Genomic DNA, 16,568 nt, shown 5'->3' on the forward strand with positions numbered 1-16,568 from the left:
AATATGATGTATACTAATAACAGGTCCGACCATGCAGCGCGCGCCGCCGGATACCAAACCTTGTGGAGGAACATGGTTACCAAAAGGTAAGAGAGTGCATCTTCTTGCGCGTTTTCTTTGTGTTATGCCCTGCCACTACAGGGATTGCAATTTGGGCGATGTTTCTTTCTTCTGCACAATTTCTTGGAGTATGCGGAGGTCAGGGTGATATGTCCAGGGGCGGTGGAGGATCTGGTGGTGGAAATATGGAATCTTAAGGTGTCTCGAGCCATATACCCGATGTTTTGAGTCGAAGTTCAGGATACCCTGAAGGGACTCTAGGCACTTTCAACCCTGAGTTGGAGAGCCTGAATCGAAAAGTCACATGCACAGAATGATCCTTGGCCATACCTCGGTGGTGAATTGTTACGTGAACCACGATCAGCACAGCGACGTAATCATTCTCGATCGCATGTTGTGGGGAGCGATTACGAGGTATGCTATTTTGGTTGCGCCTGAGGACACTAGACGGATCATCACGAGGCGCAGCACTCGAGCTGGAGACGGCACTATTGCCAATTTGACTCCACCCACAGCTGTTCCTGGCACATGTCACCTGTAGAGATGAGGGCGCGCAAAGCCAAGGGAGAATTATAGCTATATTTGCGGCTAGATATTGCAGGATGGAATGCCGCGTCTTTGTCTGACGAGGAGATCGACAGGCTCTAACCCTAGCGTGGGTGAGGCGTGAGGACGGGGACAGGGGAAGCTAAAAAAGAAGCCCCTGCGTAAGACGCAAGCCGCCGTGAAACCTTGGGGTCATGGCACTGGCGAGACCGATACGGCACGCCACCTTGTTGGGAAACGGTTTATCGATAGATAGACAGAACGCGCACGCATCTTTGGTCAATCATCACAACACAGTCCTGAATCATTGCACTCGTTCTCACTCTCGTTCATTGTCGCTGGATCGTGCCCTTGGTCACGAGATTCCCCGCGCTCGCTTGCTCCCTCGACACGTCTAGACGTCTCGCCCACCTTTGTTGCAGTCACTTGATCCTTGGCTCGGCACAGGAACCAGCGTTTGGTGAAACGCGAATCGCTTCTTGCGCAAGCATCCCCAACCCACCACCTCTTCCGTCGCATCTGCCATCGCACCTGCATATCATATCTATCGTCCGTCGCAGTCGGTCGTTCAGTCAGTCAGTCAACTCGGCGCTTGCGCATCATCGCTCCTTCCACTGGCGTCCTTCCTTCCTCCTCGGCAGGCCACGACACAGGCGCCTATCGATAACCCCAGTCCGCGCAATCCAACGTCAACCGCCGCGCACTAGCTTCACACCACCCACGCCCGTTGCTATCGCCTGCGCACATTCACAGCGACGTCGATATTGATACTACCTGGCCGCAAAGAACCAAGACAGGTCGCATAGACCTACGACAACCGGCAAAATGGTCGAAGACAAGTACGTTGCGCCAAGGCACGCCGTTCTGCACGAAAAGCCCCAGGGACTGACGATAAGGACAGATATGTAGGACTCATGCTGGCCGTGAGCTCGTCACTAGCCATTGGCGCAAGTTTTGTCATTACGAAGAAGGGCCTCAATGCCTCGATGGAGAAGCAGGGCTTCAACGGCGACGGTTTTGGATACCTGCAGAACCCCGTGTGGTGGGCCGGCATAACAACGAGTGGGTGCACACGCGATGCTACGCCATGTGCGTGACTGATGGCATACAGTGGTACTCGGCGAGATCTTCAACTTCGCGGCATACGCCTTCGCGCCTGCCATCCTCGTAACTCCCCTCGGCGCCCTTTCAGTTCTTATCGGTGCGGTACTCGGCTCATACTTCCTGGACGAACAATTAGGACTTCTGGGCAAGATTGGCTGCGCGATATGTCTTATCGGATCTGTCATTATCGTGCTACATGCGCCGCCGGACAAAGAGGTTGAGTCCGTGGAGGAGATCTTGAACCTTGCGCTTCAGCCAGGTACGTTTACGCGCGCTTCTGCCGTCAAGGCTACGACAGAGACTAACGCAACGTTTTTAGGATTTCTCTTCTACTGCGCTTTCTGCGTCGTTTTCTGCATCTTCATGATCTACAGTGTTGCGCCCAAGTACGGTCGCAAGAACCCGCTCATTTACCTCTCCATTTGCTCGACCGCCGGCTCCGTTTCCATCATGTTCATCAAGGCCTTCGGTATCGCCCTCAAGATGACATTCGCGGGCAACAACCAGTTCACGCACCCCTCCACATACGTCTTCGTAATCTTGGTGGTCGGATGCATTCTTACACAGATGAACTACTTCAACAAGGCCTTGAGCCAGTTCTCGACAAACATGTACGTTCTGCATCCTCAAGTTTCACCAACGAGTGCTAACGCACCACTACAGTGTCAACCCGCTCTACTACGTCATGTTCACGACTTGCACCCTCATCGCGTCCTGCCTCCTCTTCCAAGGCTTCAACACCACGTCTGCCGTCAATACCATTTCCCTCCTCTGTGGTTTTCTCATCATCTTCTCCGGCGTATATCTATTGAACCTTTCGCGCGAAGACCCCAACGGCAGCAACGCATACGGCTCGCGTTTCACCGACGGCCCGCCTTCTGACGCCATATCCGGTTTCCCTACAAGACGCAGTATGCAAGCGCGGCGCAGCGAAGAACTGTTTGAGCGACAGTCGATTGGTGTCGTTCGTGATGGCAGGCCTAGTTATGCGGACGCTGGCGACCGTAGCGCGCTGATGCATGACTACGACGTTGAGAACCAGTTCGAGCTTGGAGATTTGGCCGACAGCGACGATGATTTGGAGGGTGGCCAAAACACCAAACGAACAAGCTTCGACGAGGAGGCAAGGTTAAATGGTAGACTCAGCGGCACGGGCAGAGGGCGTGTGCAAAAAGAGTCGGTACAACCGAAGAGGAACTCGTCAGTCCGATGAAACAGGTCGGCCGATGATGACAGTCGATGGGTGCAGGCTTTTGCCAGTCTCGGGCGTCTCAACATATACGGAGACAAGTCCTACGTTTGAGGACACGACTGGTTTGCGGAATTGCATTGTATCGCATCGTGGCGTTTGAGGTGAAATTTGTAACATGGGGTTTAGGGTAGTGGAACAGGCGCCTCGGATCAAGGTGCCGGCCACTTGTACTTGTACTATGATAGCACGATATGTATACCCAGAAGGCATAGAAGGATGGTATCTTTCTTTAGCACTCGAATTGCAAATATTTTTTATGTTCAATTATCAAGCATCAAGTTCACGTGCCACGTGCTTTACTACCTCCTTGAGAAGTGCGTCTCGCACGATACCATGTTGAAGACGATTTACTGTCCGTTCCTGCATTTCTTGGCTGTTGATGCTGAACAACGTGATAGCGCGAGCGCGCTAGGCACAGATCTGGTCTAGAACGCGACTTCCATGTGCACAAACAAACCATCATCCTCCACTTACGAACCGACTTCCTCAGCAACGGCCTTTGGGGCCGACTACTTACAGCCATGGCCACGACCGACTCGAGCAATGGGCCGCAGCTGTTGCAGCAAGCGGAGAAGATCTTGCTGCACCCGATACATCCACATCTCATCTCGTACTGCCCTACCATGGATCTCATAGCGCTAGTTACAGATGAGGAGAGCCTCGATGTCTACCGAATTAATGGTCAAAGAGCATTTGGACTGAAAAGAAAGAGCGAGGATTTGCGCGTTGATGCGCTGCAGTGGGAGTTCAACGGCAAAAGCATCGCTGTCAGTTGGAGCGATGGAAGCACGGACTTGGTGAGTGCCGAGACGGGCAAGGTTACGCACAAGGACGTCATGTTGCCGGAAGTCGAGGGCGCCACTAGTAGCATGGTAGAAGATGAGAATCCAGCTAGGGTAAGGTGTATAGGCTGGGGCCTGAACTTCATCAATGTGGACACTGTGAAGAAGCGCACCGGATTGAAACCGAAGAATGCCAACGGCGTTACGCCTGCGAAGACTGATGTCTTTGGCAATCCGACGACGGAGGAATGGGATGCGTTCAAGGATGATACCACGCTGGAGGACTTTCTGCAGCGACAGCCGGACTTTCAGACCTTGGACATCGCGCCTGACCTACCGGATCAGCTCGCTATGATGGATATGGAATCGGTGCTACCCAAACTCCCCGCCATTCCCCTTGCACCAGCATTACCCTTCATGCGCGTCTCACAGGCAGATACTGGAGCGTTCAGTTCGCAAGCTGAAGTGGACTCGCTTCTGCATTCGCATCATCTGAAAGATCACAACTCTGTCGACATGTTCATTCGACTGACCGACCGTGGAACTGTCCACCCCTCGATATACGACTCGCTCGAAACAGTCAACGTCCAGCTTCCGAGAGCCTGGAACATGTCGAGCACGCCAATACTGCATACAAGTCACCCATACAGCTGTACACACAGCCTCCTGATGCAAACGTCATCGACCACCTCGTCACAAAAGAAGAGCATCGCCTATATCCCTCTGACACTGAACTTCATCCCCTCCGCAGGCATCTATCTGCATCTCATCGCAGCAAAAACATCACAACTACAGAACCTGCTCCTGTACATCACTCAAACCCTCCAGCGCGTCCGCGCTTTCTTCAAGCACGCGCAAGACCTGCCGCGAAAATTCATGATGAACATTAGCGAAACACTCGAAGAGAAGGAACTAGGCGATCTTGTCACGAACCTCTTCCACACAGCATGCACAGGAAACTGCAATCCCGTTCTCAAAGAATGGCTTGTCGACGAATTGGCAGAAGCAGGACACAAGCGCTGGGACAACACCGTTACTTCCTCATTCACCACGCTTCTTGCTTTGCTTCACGAGAACCTCATCCCAGCACTCGACCGTTGCTCCATCGTCATCTCGCGTCTGCGCGGACTTGCGCAATTCCACGACCGAGATTGGATCTTCAGCGGACCAATGACGGACTTCTCATCGCTGTTAGAGACGCTGAAGAATATGCGATTACTAGCCCACACAGCCATGCTGTACGCATCGGAAGAGAAAAGACAGTTCCACAGCTTCAGTAAATGGCTCAGATTTACCATTGACTTCGAGGCCACAGAGTTGGACTCGCAGTCTAGAGCTGAAATGGAACAGCGCGATCCGGGTGTCGACGTTTCGCAGGTACTGGCGTATATCCAATATGGGCTTACCAAGTCGGATGTTACGCCGTTTCTCAGACCAGAGGCGCAGTTGGATGGTAAAGCCAAGGGGAGAGAGGAAGCGAGCTATGATGATACGAAGAAGGCTATCGAGTTGTTGAAGGAAGGTGCGACGTTCAAAGAAGAGGCGTTATGCCTTGAACATGTTCTCGGCCATTTGAGCACAGGTGTCACGGGCCTGCTGAAGCAGATTAGTAGGTGGCAGGAAGCCAACATCCAGATGAACTCTGGTGTTGTTCTTGAAGAAATTGATGAGGCCGGGGAGATGGGTGTACTGGACATGAGGATGGTGTTTGAGGTATGCTACCCGACTTCCTTCTTCCACCAACGCTCGAGAAGTGATACATACTAACACTACACAGCCATCATCGACCTCAGACAGCATGAGTACCTACATCGCGCTCTCCGCCCCTTCATCGCCCACTCTTCTACACATCCACCGCATCTCACACGCACAAAGCATATCCAACCTACAGCGCGACATCCACGCCTACGCCATATCCACCCTCGACTTCTCCTCCGCCTCCCCCTCGACCAAAGACATTAAGATCCTCGACGCAAAGTTCGCAGACGACGCCTGTCTTCTCATCCTCTTGCAGCTCCACTCAGACGACAAATCGCTATCAAACGTCATCGTCTCCCTACCTTATACACCCGCCGCGAATGACATACCTCACCAACACCCTCTCATCACTTACACGCCGCTTCCGCAGTCTTCGCTACAGCAACATTTTCTCCCACAAGGCACGCCGCCGCCGTCACCACGAAACAAGATAGTTGTAACGCGAGAACTGGTTGAAAAGCACACGCAACATGTGTTTGAAGGCCGGTTCACTCCGATGAAGTTGGTTGTGAATGGCAGGAAGGGCAGGAGAGTGATTGTTGTGTTGGGCGATGATAGGAAACATTATCGTGTGTTGGATATGGACTATAGGATGAAGAAGGAGAAGGAAGACGGGGATGAGGGTAGTGGGACTGGGACCGAGAGCGAAGCGGAGGACAGAGATGGCGATGTGGAGATGGGTGGAGCGTGAGGGTCGTTGATCTGTGGCAATGTCCAATTCCAAGAATCAAACCGTGACATGCATTTATGCGACATACAAACCTTAGGGGTTCTGCTATAGAACATATTTAGTGTCGGAACACAACGTCACAGCACAGACAGATTCAATGAATGGTGGACGATATCAGAAGTTCAGACCAGATGCATTTTTCGGAATCACATTCCCTAAGAACCTATCATGCATGCAAGCCACAGTAGAAGAAAGCCTAGCTTGCCGAGAAGTTTCCATTTCGTTATAACGCCCGGCCACCCGCATATAGAGGTATGGAGAGAATAACCGACCGCATCTTTGTCGTTCCTGTCGTAGACCAACGCCACCAGATCACAAAGCACCACTCTAGTCCTTTGTCTTCTGAGTACCACGGAGCAGACCTGTCCTCCGCGCGGCGATGAGACCGGCCTTTTGACCCTGGGTGGCGTACCGGGAGATGGTCGAGGCTTTACCGATATGCTGGTGGTTACCACCACCGTGGGGATGGTCGACGGGGTTCATGGCAACACCACGAGTCCTGGGCCAGCTGTTGCGCTTGGCAGCGAACTGTGGGGTGTTAGTGACTGCGCTGATCCCAATACGACCACAATACATACCTTGTGCTTAGCACGCGACGCCTTCATGAGAGGCTTGTCTGTGCGGCCACCTCCAGCGACGATACCGACCATACCACGGCATGAGCTGGGAAGGACCTTCTTGGCGCCAGATGGGAGCTTGACACGGGTCTTGCCCTCATCGGGGTTGTGACCGATAACGGTCACGTAGTTACCGGAGGTACGGCCGAGCGCACCACGGTCACCGTTCTTGTCTTCGACGTTGGTGAGGACGGTACCTTCGGGGACGGAAGCGAGGGGGAGGACGTTGCCGATGGTGAGCGCAGCGTTCTTTCCGGCGTAGATGAACTTGGCAATGTTAGATATCATTCCCGTTGTTGTAGCCCGGGGTAATTCGACTGACCTGGCCAGTGTACATGCCCTCGTTGGCGATGAAGGTCTCGGTGTTCTGCTTGAACTTGTAGGGGTTGCGGAAGGTGACCCTGGCGAGGGGAGCGCCTGTTCACGAAATCGTTAAAAATGGCCCAGACGTGCAATTCGCGGCTGGGTACTCACCACGACCGGAGTCGTGGACGATCTCCTTTACGACACCCCGAATGTAACCATTGCGCTCAGCCTGCACCCATTAGCCCTCATATCCCAATATGTGTGTGTCCAATATCGCGATTGTGCGGGCGGCGAACGTACGAAGTCGAGCGTGCGGAACTGGGCGGGGTTCTTGTTCAGGCGGGTGTTGGCCGTGAAGATAGAGCCGCGACCCTTACGTTGGTTGCGAATGACCCTACCCATGACGACGGTGTTGATGTGAGTTGGATTGTCGGTCGTTGGAGTTCGCACAATGGATAGGTATTTCGACAAGAGCCCACGTCGCTTATTTTTTAGTGGGTGCACGGGCCACTCTCTCCAACGTGGGCGACACCCTGAAGGCTCGTCATCAACAACAACAGCAAGAGCGTCATTTCCGATTCTCAGAATCCATCAGAAATCGTATCGGTTGTTACCATGAAACACGGTCCGTCAGAACGAAGCCCCAAATCAGCATCGCATTCCTCGAAACTTCGTTGAGAAGACGCGTTTTAACTTCGGTGGCTTGTTCGACGAACATCACCACGCTATTCGCCTCGGATCTAAATGTTCCAACGGAGAAGAGTACACGTTCTTGACTCAGATTAGGAACTGGCCTTGGTTCGCGCTCGTCATTGAAGTTGTACGATGAAGTGCGCGATGATTGTGGTAGCTTTCGAGTTTTCAGAGAGTCTGCCCTCGGGGAAACATGCCGGCCGTATTCCTGAGTCTGTATGTTGTGTGTACAGCTCTACCAACACTGCATCGGTGCATGATAGGAGCGAAAGAAGCGCGAGGCAGAGTTCGTGAGCATACATGCGACACAACGGCGATTTATTAGTCAACGCATTTGATCGTGTTCAGAACTACGGAACTTGAGCCTTGGAAGTTTATACTCATCCTGCATTGGACTCACACGCCAGAACGAAGCGAGTATGCACTTACCAGCGGAACACATCTTCGTAATCAGTGTTAGGCGCAGGCACCTTCATGTCACTACGTTTCATTCAGAAAGAAGAAAACGTGTTTCAATTTACAAAATCTCGATAACCTAAGATTATCGCGATTAAGTCCACATCATGTCCGTGTCTTCTCGTACGACTTCACATCTTCCTTTTGCGTCATTCATCGCAAACCCAGCACATTCTTTCCGAAGGCGCTAGATTCAGGGGTGTCCGGCTTTATAGCTGAAGCGGGAATTGCTAGCTATACCACTCACCAAACCAGCACAGTCATCAGTATTCACTTCAACATCACAAGAACCATCACAAGCAAGAAGGAGCAATCATTATAGCTGTCTGTCTTCAAGACAACAGACCAGAGTGAATTTTTTCCAGCAAAAAGATGCAATATGTACATGCGAGGAGTATGTCAAGACCCCCAAAGAATCGAAAGAAAGAACGATGGAAACCAAAATCTACAACAGGAAAACCCTCAACAACCAAGCTCTTCAGTAGTTCACTGCATTGCGCCAGCGAACAAATCAATGCTTGATCCAGGTCGATTGTCCAAAGCCACTCAGTGGCCCTCATATACAAGTGTGTCAACACTCTATGAGCCGGTGATGGTGTACTGGGACTTGCCAGCAGCGTTGCCCCAGCCCTCGGTGGCAAGAGTCTGGTAGTTGTGCTGACCGAGGTTCATGCCGAGCTTGGCCCAGGCGTCGAAGTGGCACTTGGTGGTAACAGTGCCGCTGCCGGGCCTCTTGTTCACACGGTTGGAGATGTACTGGGTGAAGGTGGTGGTGCCCTGGATGGAGGGCTGGTTGACCTGGGTGTGCTTCCAGATGTCGTAGACGGAGCCGTCGCAGGTGACCTGGCCCATCTTGGTGCCCTGGGCGGAACCAGCTCCGTTGGAGGTGTACTCCTGGATGTAGTACTCGACCAAGGGGCCGGTGGTCCATCCGTAGACGGAGACGAGGACAGTGCCGGCTTGGGGCGTGGTGGAGCCCTGGAAGTTGATCTTGCGGGTCGTGCCCTTGTTCCAGCCCTTGCCAACGACGAAGTCGCCGGCGTTGGAGAAGTTGACGCTGTAGCCGTTGTTGGTGGGGCTGAACTGGACGTTGCCAGAGGTCTTGTAGTTCTGGTTGTAGTCCTGGCGGGCAGCGAGGCTCTTGGAGCCGAGCTCGAAGTCAGGGACATCGGCAGTGGGTGCGGCAAAGGCAGAGCCGGCAATGGCGGTGAGGCCGAGGACCATAGAGCTGAAGGCAACCATTTTGAAGATTGAAAGGTTGGAAAAGTGGGTTTGTTGTAAAAGAACGTTGATTGGTAGTGAAGAAGAGAATGTGGAAGTGAAGGCTGCTTGTGTAGATGCTTGGTGGTGAGCTTAATGGTCCTTCCAAGCCTTGGTCTATATACGACTTGACGGTTAAAAGGCTGTAAACATCTCGCACCAAACATATTGCGATTGTTTCAAGGTCCATGACCGAAGCCGCTGTCGCCTCGCCATCTGAGCGCTTGCCACTATCCGCATGCAAACGTGCTCCCGAGCCCCGGGGGACGCATTCCGTTGCTCGAACCCTGGTCCTCAGACCATTCCACCAGTAGTGTAAATGAGCAGTACCCCCGATTAATTAAGCTCCGTCAAGCTACGGTAGATGACTATAGTGTTCTGTGGGGAAGCCCTGGCGTTTCCTCCCATTCCTGCAGATGGTTGCATGGATCGGCGTGCTTATTTCCCTCGGCAAAAGCTTGGGAAGGCTTGGATACCCTGGGACTTCCTGCCATGCGAAGAAACATACCGGTGGCTATTCTGGCAGCATTGACGTGTTCTGTGACCGAATACAATGTGAATGCGGTGTAAGGGAGGGGGGAATAGTCATGTGTGCCTGTGCTGATCGCGTCAGACGGATCCAGGCGTCTTTAGGCAATCTCACCAGCAGCGGCCGCTACGGAGAGCCGAGAGAAGTACCGGCGGGAGCACGCGAAACTCTCAGCAACAGAAGGTTCTGACAGTCGAACGACACTCGTCCATCATTATCTCGGTGTTCTTACTGTACGATCAATCCATCAAAAGAAACAATAGTAACTGCAATGCCTGGACGACCCACAACAACACCGTCATGCAAACAAGACTACAATGCAGATCCCCGGTGAAACACCCTTAGGGCATCAACTATCCATCGCCTCATGTTTCTGAGGCACAGCCCGCCACTATGCGCATGAGACAGCGCCACATGTCATGACGTTTCCACCAGTTTCGCGCAAGGTGCTGTCTCCTCAACTTGTTCCGATAATAGAAAGACGGCAGAACACCCTAGAAGATCAATGATCATCATCAAGGCAAAAGTCATGGTCAGAAGATTTACATATTAGTCCGCGAAACGAGATCGAACCGGTGGTGCTAGCCAGAGGGCGAGAAGGATACGGCCCAGTGCGGGTGAACCGTTCCTGCATCGGTTCAGCTGAAACATCGCGTACCCGCCGCGGGAACCTCCCTCTCATTTCCGATCATGCTCTGTTGACGTTCTGGGCCCACGTTTATGTTCACGACGACGTTCTTTTCCAACGGTCTAGATTGATGTTGTTTCTTCATCAGCTGGAAAACAAGGCCGTTGAAATGAGAAACAGATATCAACCGGGAACAAGATTGAGCAACGTAATGATATACAGGTCGCGTGAGCGAGAATACTGCCTCAACGACTTCAGCCATAGGCCGGTCCGTAGTGACGCCGCGACGCCGTTGTGCAAGCCTAGGGCACCTGCCGCCGAATATAGTGCAGGCATAACTTATGTACATGGAAGGTAAGGCGCAACAATGCAATTCGCCTTCGAGACGCTCCTGACAACACAGTAACAAGCACGAATGCTTTCGTCCACCCTCTAGCGCCGCGTAGCCTCAATGGCTTTCTCCAGACCGACGATCCTCAAACTCTTGCCTCGGCCAAGTTTACCGCTCATCAAGCCAGCAGCGGGGATGAGCTTGTCGTCCCAGTGTCGGAACAGAACCTTCATGTCGCGAGGTACACCTTCTAGTACGACCGTAGTCACGGGCATGAACGGACGGTCTTCTTCCGATACAGCGAGCATGCCGTACGCTTGCGCGAACATCAGAGCCGTGGAGAATGCAGGCGCTTGTGTGCGAGACAAGGGGCCAACGATACTGCGAAGAATTAGTGAACTGTGGCAGACATCTGCAATGACGGGGCAACTTACATGTACATCTCGAAGAACGCGTCAAGTACATATACGTTCTCCGGCTCCAGATCCCTCTGCGAGAAAGGCATAATCTCCTTGACCTCGGTCTTGACAGCACCGTGCGGCGTCTTGGGCGTAAGCGGCGTCTGTGGCCTCTGTTCAGCAGCGTTCCAAGACGGTCTCCGCAGCAGCGGTGCGAAAAAGGAGCTGCTCACCTGGAGTGCTTGGCCCCATCCTGCCGGTTGGCCGGTCGTTTGTTCAATCTTGTAGAGACGCACGCGGTACTTATCCGAGGTGGCTTTGTAGCGCCAGTGGTCTGCTGAGCGTGGGATGGCAGGACCCTTTGCTGGCACTTGAGAGGGAGGAAATGTGTTGTTGAGGAAGGCTTGAGGTTCGGCACCCTCGTCGATCTCGTTGTAGTCGCCCGTGGGCGCAAGGTCCATGCCCATGAGGCGAGCACCGGACACCTCCTCAGCGGAACAGCCGCGACCTTTCCATAAGTATACCTTGCCGGTCGAAGTGGAGACGAGGTAGGGAAAGGCGGAGCATAGGCTCTTGAGAGAGTAGTCTACTTCATCAAAGGCGAGGTGTCCGAGATGGCGACGGCCGCAAAGCATGAACTCCTTGGATCCTGGCTTTGCGCCACGTCGTGTGATGACAATACCACCCAGAGCCTCAAAGAAGTTCGGTGTCTCTTGACCTTGACGGATGACTAGAAGTGTCCCTTGGTTTTGTCGTGCGTGGTTCTTTGCGAAGAGTTGCACATCATCCAGAGTAGGTTCGGGCACACCATTGCCGGCCCATAGGTACACGTCCGTGTGTCTTCCGCCCCTTGCATCACCATAGACGTGCGTGCACAAGTACATTGAATCTTGGAACAAGATATGCTCTTCTTGCATGGGTATAGATGTAAGTCTCCCGTCACCGGTTACTTCTTGGATCTGCTTGCGTAATGTACGAATCTTTCCTGACGGACCAAGGTCAAGTGGTGGCGATTTTAGTGTGTACATAGTGTCTACGTTGTCGGGAAGCTGGCCCTCTGTGACGGGCGCTTCATCAAAGAAGTCGGCAAACATCCCGTCGTGCTTTGGGATGGTTGGCGATACAATGGATGGCTCTGAGAATGGCCTGTTGGCGCTTCCTGGTGGTGACATAGGCGCGTTCTTGGGTAATTGAGGACTTGAGTCCCGTGACCGAGACGCGACAAATCCTCCCAGACTTCCAAGGCTGAAGCCCAGGCCAACAGGCTTCGGCTTTGGTGGCAGAGGTTTCGATTCAGTCGGTGACTGTTGGCTGGGCTGTGGCGGGTTGGGAAGGGCCTTGGTTTCTGGCTCTGATGAGCGAACCAGTCCGGCGTCCTTCATCGCAGCTTGTTCGTCCGCTTGCGTTGGTAGCTTGATGGGGGACTTCACCCTTGTTGGAGCGGGTGATGAAGACGCCGACGACCTACCCCATAGCGTGGTGGCGCTCTTGACCGAGGAAAACGTCGTCTTCTCGGGCGAGGGCTCATCCTTAGCTGGTGAGATCTCTACATTGGGTGTTGATATTTCCCTAAGTGGCGTTGATCTAGGACTCTCCGCTGCTGGTTTTGAAGGCACTGTTTGCGGCAACGTCGGGAGTGGACGGGAGAATCGAGAATGCGATGTCGGTGTCGGTGTGGGTGATGCGGACGTTGGTGTTTCGACTGGCTTTGGTAGTGGAGACTTCATCGGCGTGCTATGCGATCCAGAGACGCGTCTTTCAAATTCTTGAGATGTTGGCTTGTTCGGTACTCTGGGTGATGATGGTTTCGGTGAGTTGATAGACTCGGGCCGTGGCGTCTTCGGGGTGGCTTGGGGTCCAGATACTCTTCGGTCGAGCTCCAGAGACTCTGGCTTCTTGGGAAGCTCCGGAGTGGACGTCTTTCCGAAATTTCCGGAAGAGATGCGCGATGATTTGGCAGGCGTGGCAGGCTTATCAGTCGACGACTGTCTGACCGGCGTCCTGGCTACTGGTCGCTCCTCTGATTTTCCGTTAGTCTTGGAAACCTCGGAGCTAGGAAGGACATGCTCTGGTTTCACCAAAGGAGCAACAGCAGCAGTAGGTACCTTCTCTTGAGCCTTTTCCTCAACCTTGTCCTGAGCCTTGTCCTGAGCCTTGTCCTGAGTCTTTTCCGGTCCGGCAGTCGTGGATTTCGGCGCCCTTCGCTTCGGTCCGCGGGCGCGACCCTTGGTCATGTGTTGCAGCTCTGGGGCAGGTCCAGTCTTCTCTTCTTGCGCAGGCCTGGTAGGAGACACGTCTACCTCAGCACTTGATGTAGACTTGTTCGTCGCAAGAGGTGGTGGCCCTCGAGCGAGCATACCGGCTAGTGCAGGGTTGAAGCGACCCGCGAGCTTGCCAGACATGGCTGGCTCTTTTGTCGTAGAGGATGCGGGCTGTGCTGGCTTATCATTCATGATGGCCTTGTTTGCAGCTAAACTCTTCCTCCTGACCAGAGCTTCTGGTATGGGTTCTGGTTCTTTCGGAGCGCCAGCCTTTGGGTCACTGTCTGCTCGGCTCAGGCCCTTTTTCTTTGCAATAGCTTCTGGTGTTGGAGGAGATGGTTTCGATGCGCTGTCGGATCGCTTCAATGCCGAGCCCTCTTCCTGGGCCTTGTCAAAGATGGTGGATTTCCTCTTAATGAGGCTCTCCCTGAACTCGTCTTTCCGGACTGTAGGCTTGGGCCCACCAGTCACGTTAAGCGCGGTCTTCCCTCGTGTGATGTTATCCTTGAGCACGTCAGGCGCAACATAGTTCTTGGTTTCGGCCTTTCGTAGCCGGCCAAAGACGTTCTGCAACTCATTGACCTCGCCATCCTTCTTCGAATTGTCAGGCGGCGGTCGGCGTGGCTTCAACCCGGCGCGGAAGTCCTTCTTGGGTGGGGTTTTCGGCCTCGCCGCTGGAGACCCACGACCTGTATCCTGTGTGAATCGCGATGCCACCGGCTTGGCTTCGGTGGGCGTTGCTGGCTGTTCAGCTGTTGGCGGCGGTGATTCCGATTTGGTGGGGGTAGGAGCGGGTGCTTCTACAGCAGCCTTTTCAGGAGCGTCCTTGACGACTTCAGGCTCAACTACCGCTGCTGGTGTCTCAGTCGCGAGCTTGGATTCCGACTTCTTGGCGAACAAGGGCTTCGGTGCCAATGCGGGTGTTGGGCTGGGTGACTGCTCCTTGACTGTCTCCATCTTCATGGGCTCAGCGCCTTCCTCCTTCTTGGGGGACTCGGGTCGGCGAAGACCGACAGGCTTCAGTTGTATGTCCTTGATGGGCGAGGTGCGACCAGACGATGGCTCTCCGAACGGGCTGCCTTTGCCCAGGTCAACACTACTGCGCTGTTGCTTGATGCGGTTGATCTCTGCCATCCACGCAGGCTGCGCCGGCGCTGCTTGCTTGGGCTTGGGCGACTCTGGCCTGCTCAGCGCGCTCTCCAGCCAAGTCGACTTTGTAGGGCTCCACCGCTTCGAGGGGCTCGGGGGCGAGAAGTCGTCGTTGAGTGCGTCCTTGTCGCTGAAGGTGGACGCGACAGACTTGGCTCGGCTGTGACGGTGAGGGAGGGCTGGCTTCACGAACTCGTCTTTGGGTGCGCTGTCTTTGTCGGCGCCCGTGATGGTCGCATTGCTGTAGCTCGAGGCGGGACGCGAGGAGGACGAAGGTTCGATGGAGTTGTCTCTGCTCAGACTAGGTCGGTCGAGGCCGGAGAGTGAGCCGTAGCCTGTTATGGCACTTCCGCGGTTGCTCAGGGTAGAGTTTTGTCTGCTCAGGACTGGCGGTGTCTGGGTGCTCCACCGCTTGCTTACGCTATCGCTGCGTTTGAGCATCGCGCTTTGCACGAAGCCGCCCATGCCCTTGGTAGGCGAGGCAGATCGTTCCCGTTCGGGCGAAATCCTCCCTTGTGTCGGCGACATGGCAAGGGCGCGTGCGGCACGTTCGCTGTCCCCACCGTCGATCGAGGAGCCTTGTTCAGACGGCGGGGCGAACTTTTGCGAGTCGAGCGTTGGGAGAGGAGAGCGCCCCTTGGCGAGCGGCTCAGCGTCGCCCCCTGATACCGACGTGTTGGTGGAAAAGCGGTTGCTCAGCATGGCGCTGCCGCGTACCGAGCCGCCGCGAGAGCCGGGCGAGCTGGAGCGTATGCTTTCGGCAGGCGGGCTACTGACCTCGGGCTCTGTTGTAGACTCGCGTGACATGCCCGGCAGCTGTCTCCTGCCCGACACGGAACCTGTCTCTGAAGCTGCCTCGTCCTGGTTTTTCCTGTATGCCGCTGCGCCCCTTCCACTGTCCTGTGTCTGTCGGAAGAACGCTGGGTCCTTGGCGCCTAGCGAGGCGGCGATGGAGGTTCTGGAGGGATTGGCCTCGGGCGACGCTGGCGGCTCGGGCGTGTTGCTGGCTGACGGGCGCTCGGGGGACCGCGATGCGACTGACAGCGGCCGCCGTATGCTGCCGGACTTGGGCCTCTGGTTCCACGAAAGGGTGCCGGAGCGCCCCAATGCGGCGGCGCTGGTGGCGGGCTTCTTGGGCTCGGTGTCGTCGAGGGCGGAGGGCGTGGGCGAGCTCGTGAGGCGCTGCAGCGAGTCGTCGCGGGCGGCGTCTTGGCTTGGCGGGCTCATGGCGGGCGTGGGCGTGCTGGCAGCCTTTTCCTGCACCGTTCGGGGCGTGGCAGCTTGAGAGCGCGGGGACTGGGGCGTATATGGCTTGTCGGGGGAGATGGAGCGGGCTCGCTCTGTTTGGGTCAACAGCCGTCGTGAACTCTAACGGGCATAAAAACAAACCTGCTCTGCGCGCTAGTCGCTCGCTGCGGCCCTGTATAAGCTCCTCTTCGAGCTTCTTGACACGCTCGGCATCTTCGCGGTCCCGCTGGTCGCCCAGCCGTTGAATCCGCTGCACAAACTCGGAAGGGTCGATTTCCCTCTCGTCGGACGCCATGGTGCTTGTGGGCGACGAGAAAGGCAGGCTATCACTGGCCAATGTGCGCTACGGGAGTTATGCGCAAGGATTGAAGCTGCTCGGCAGTGAGATGAATCCCAGGCGGATCTGGGAGCTAGACGGTCGTTAAATTACTTTGACTCGGTTATGTCATTCCTAGCCAGA

General features: G+C 54.7%; 4 protein-coding genes across 4 annotated transcripts; 1 reads left to right on the plus strand and 3 right to left on the minus strand.

Annotated features, from left to right (window-relative positions):
* Positions 1 to 1,431: 1,431 nt before the first annotated feature.
* Positions 1,432 to 6,193, plus strand: J4E92_005536 (uncharacterized protein; the record flags this gene model as incomplete). The annotated part of the gene is made up of 7 exons (XM_051496916.1): positions 1,432 to 1,445; positions 1,508 to 1,668; positions 1,718 to 1,969; positions 2,030 to 2,321; positions 2,374 to 2,910; positions 3,381 to 5,457; positions 5,522 to 6,193. The coding sequence occupies 7 exons, from the start codon at positions 1,432 to 1,434 to the stop codon at positions 6,191 to 6,193; spliced, it is 4,005 nt and encodes a 1,334-aa protein (XP_051352576.1).
* A 366-nt stretch (positions 6,194 to 6,559) lies between these two features.
* RPL2 (60S ribosomal protein L2) lies at positions 6,560 to 7,557 on the minus strand (the record flags this gene model as incomplete). The annotated part of the gene is made up of 5 exons (XM_051496917.1): positions 6,560 to 6,760; positions 6,811 to 7,116; positions 7,172 to 7,266; positions 7,324 to 7,384; positions 7,456 to 7,557. The coding sequence occupies 5 exons, from the start codon at positions 7,555 to 7,557 to the stop codon at positions 6,560 to 6,562; spliced, it is 765 nt and encodes a 254-aa protein (XP_051352577.1).
* A 1,326-nt stretch (positions 7,558 to 8,883) lies between these two features.
* On the minus strand, positions 8,884 to 9,546 carry J4E92_005538 (uncharacterized protein; the record flags this gene model as incomplete). Its single annotated transcript, XM_051496918.1, has 1 exon — positions 8,884 to 9,546. The coding sequence occupies one exon, from the start codon at positions 9,544 to 9,546 to the stop codon at positions 8,884 to 8,886; it is 663 nt and encodes a 220-aa protein (XP_051352578.1).
* Positions 9,547 to 11,153: 1,607 nt separating this feature from the next.
* On the minus strand, positions 11,154 to 16,403 carry J4E92_005539 (uncharacterized protein; the record flags this gene model as incomplete). Its single annotated transcript, XM_051496919.1, has 3 exons — positions 11,154 to 11,433; positions 11,487 to 16,200; positions 16,250 to 16,403. 3 exons carry the CDS (start codon positions 16,401 to 16,403, stop codon positions 11,154 to 11,156), a joined length of 5,148 nt encoding a protein of 1,715 aa, XP_051352579.1.
* Positions 16,404 to 16,568: the final 165 nt, after the last annotated feature.

This window comes from Alternaria infectoria (genome assembly GCF_024043175.1).
Source record: "Alternaria infectoria strain BMP 0036 chromosome Unknown scaffold_8, whole genome shotgun sequence".
In the NCBI taxonomy this organism is placed as follows: domain Eukaryota; kingdom Fungi; phylum Ascomycota; class Dothideomycetes; order Pleosporales; family Pleosporaceae; genus Alternaria; species Alternaria infectoria.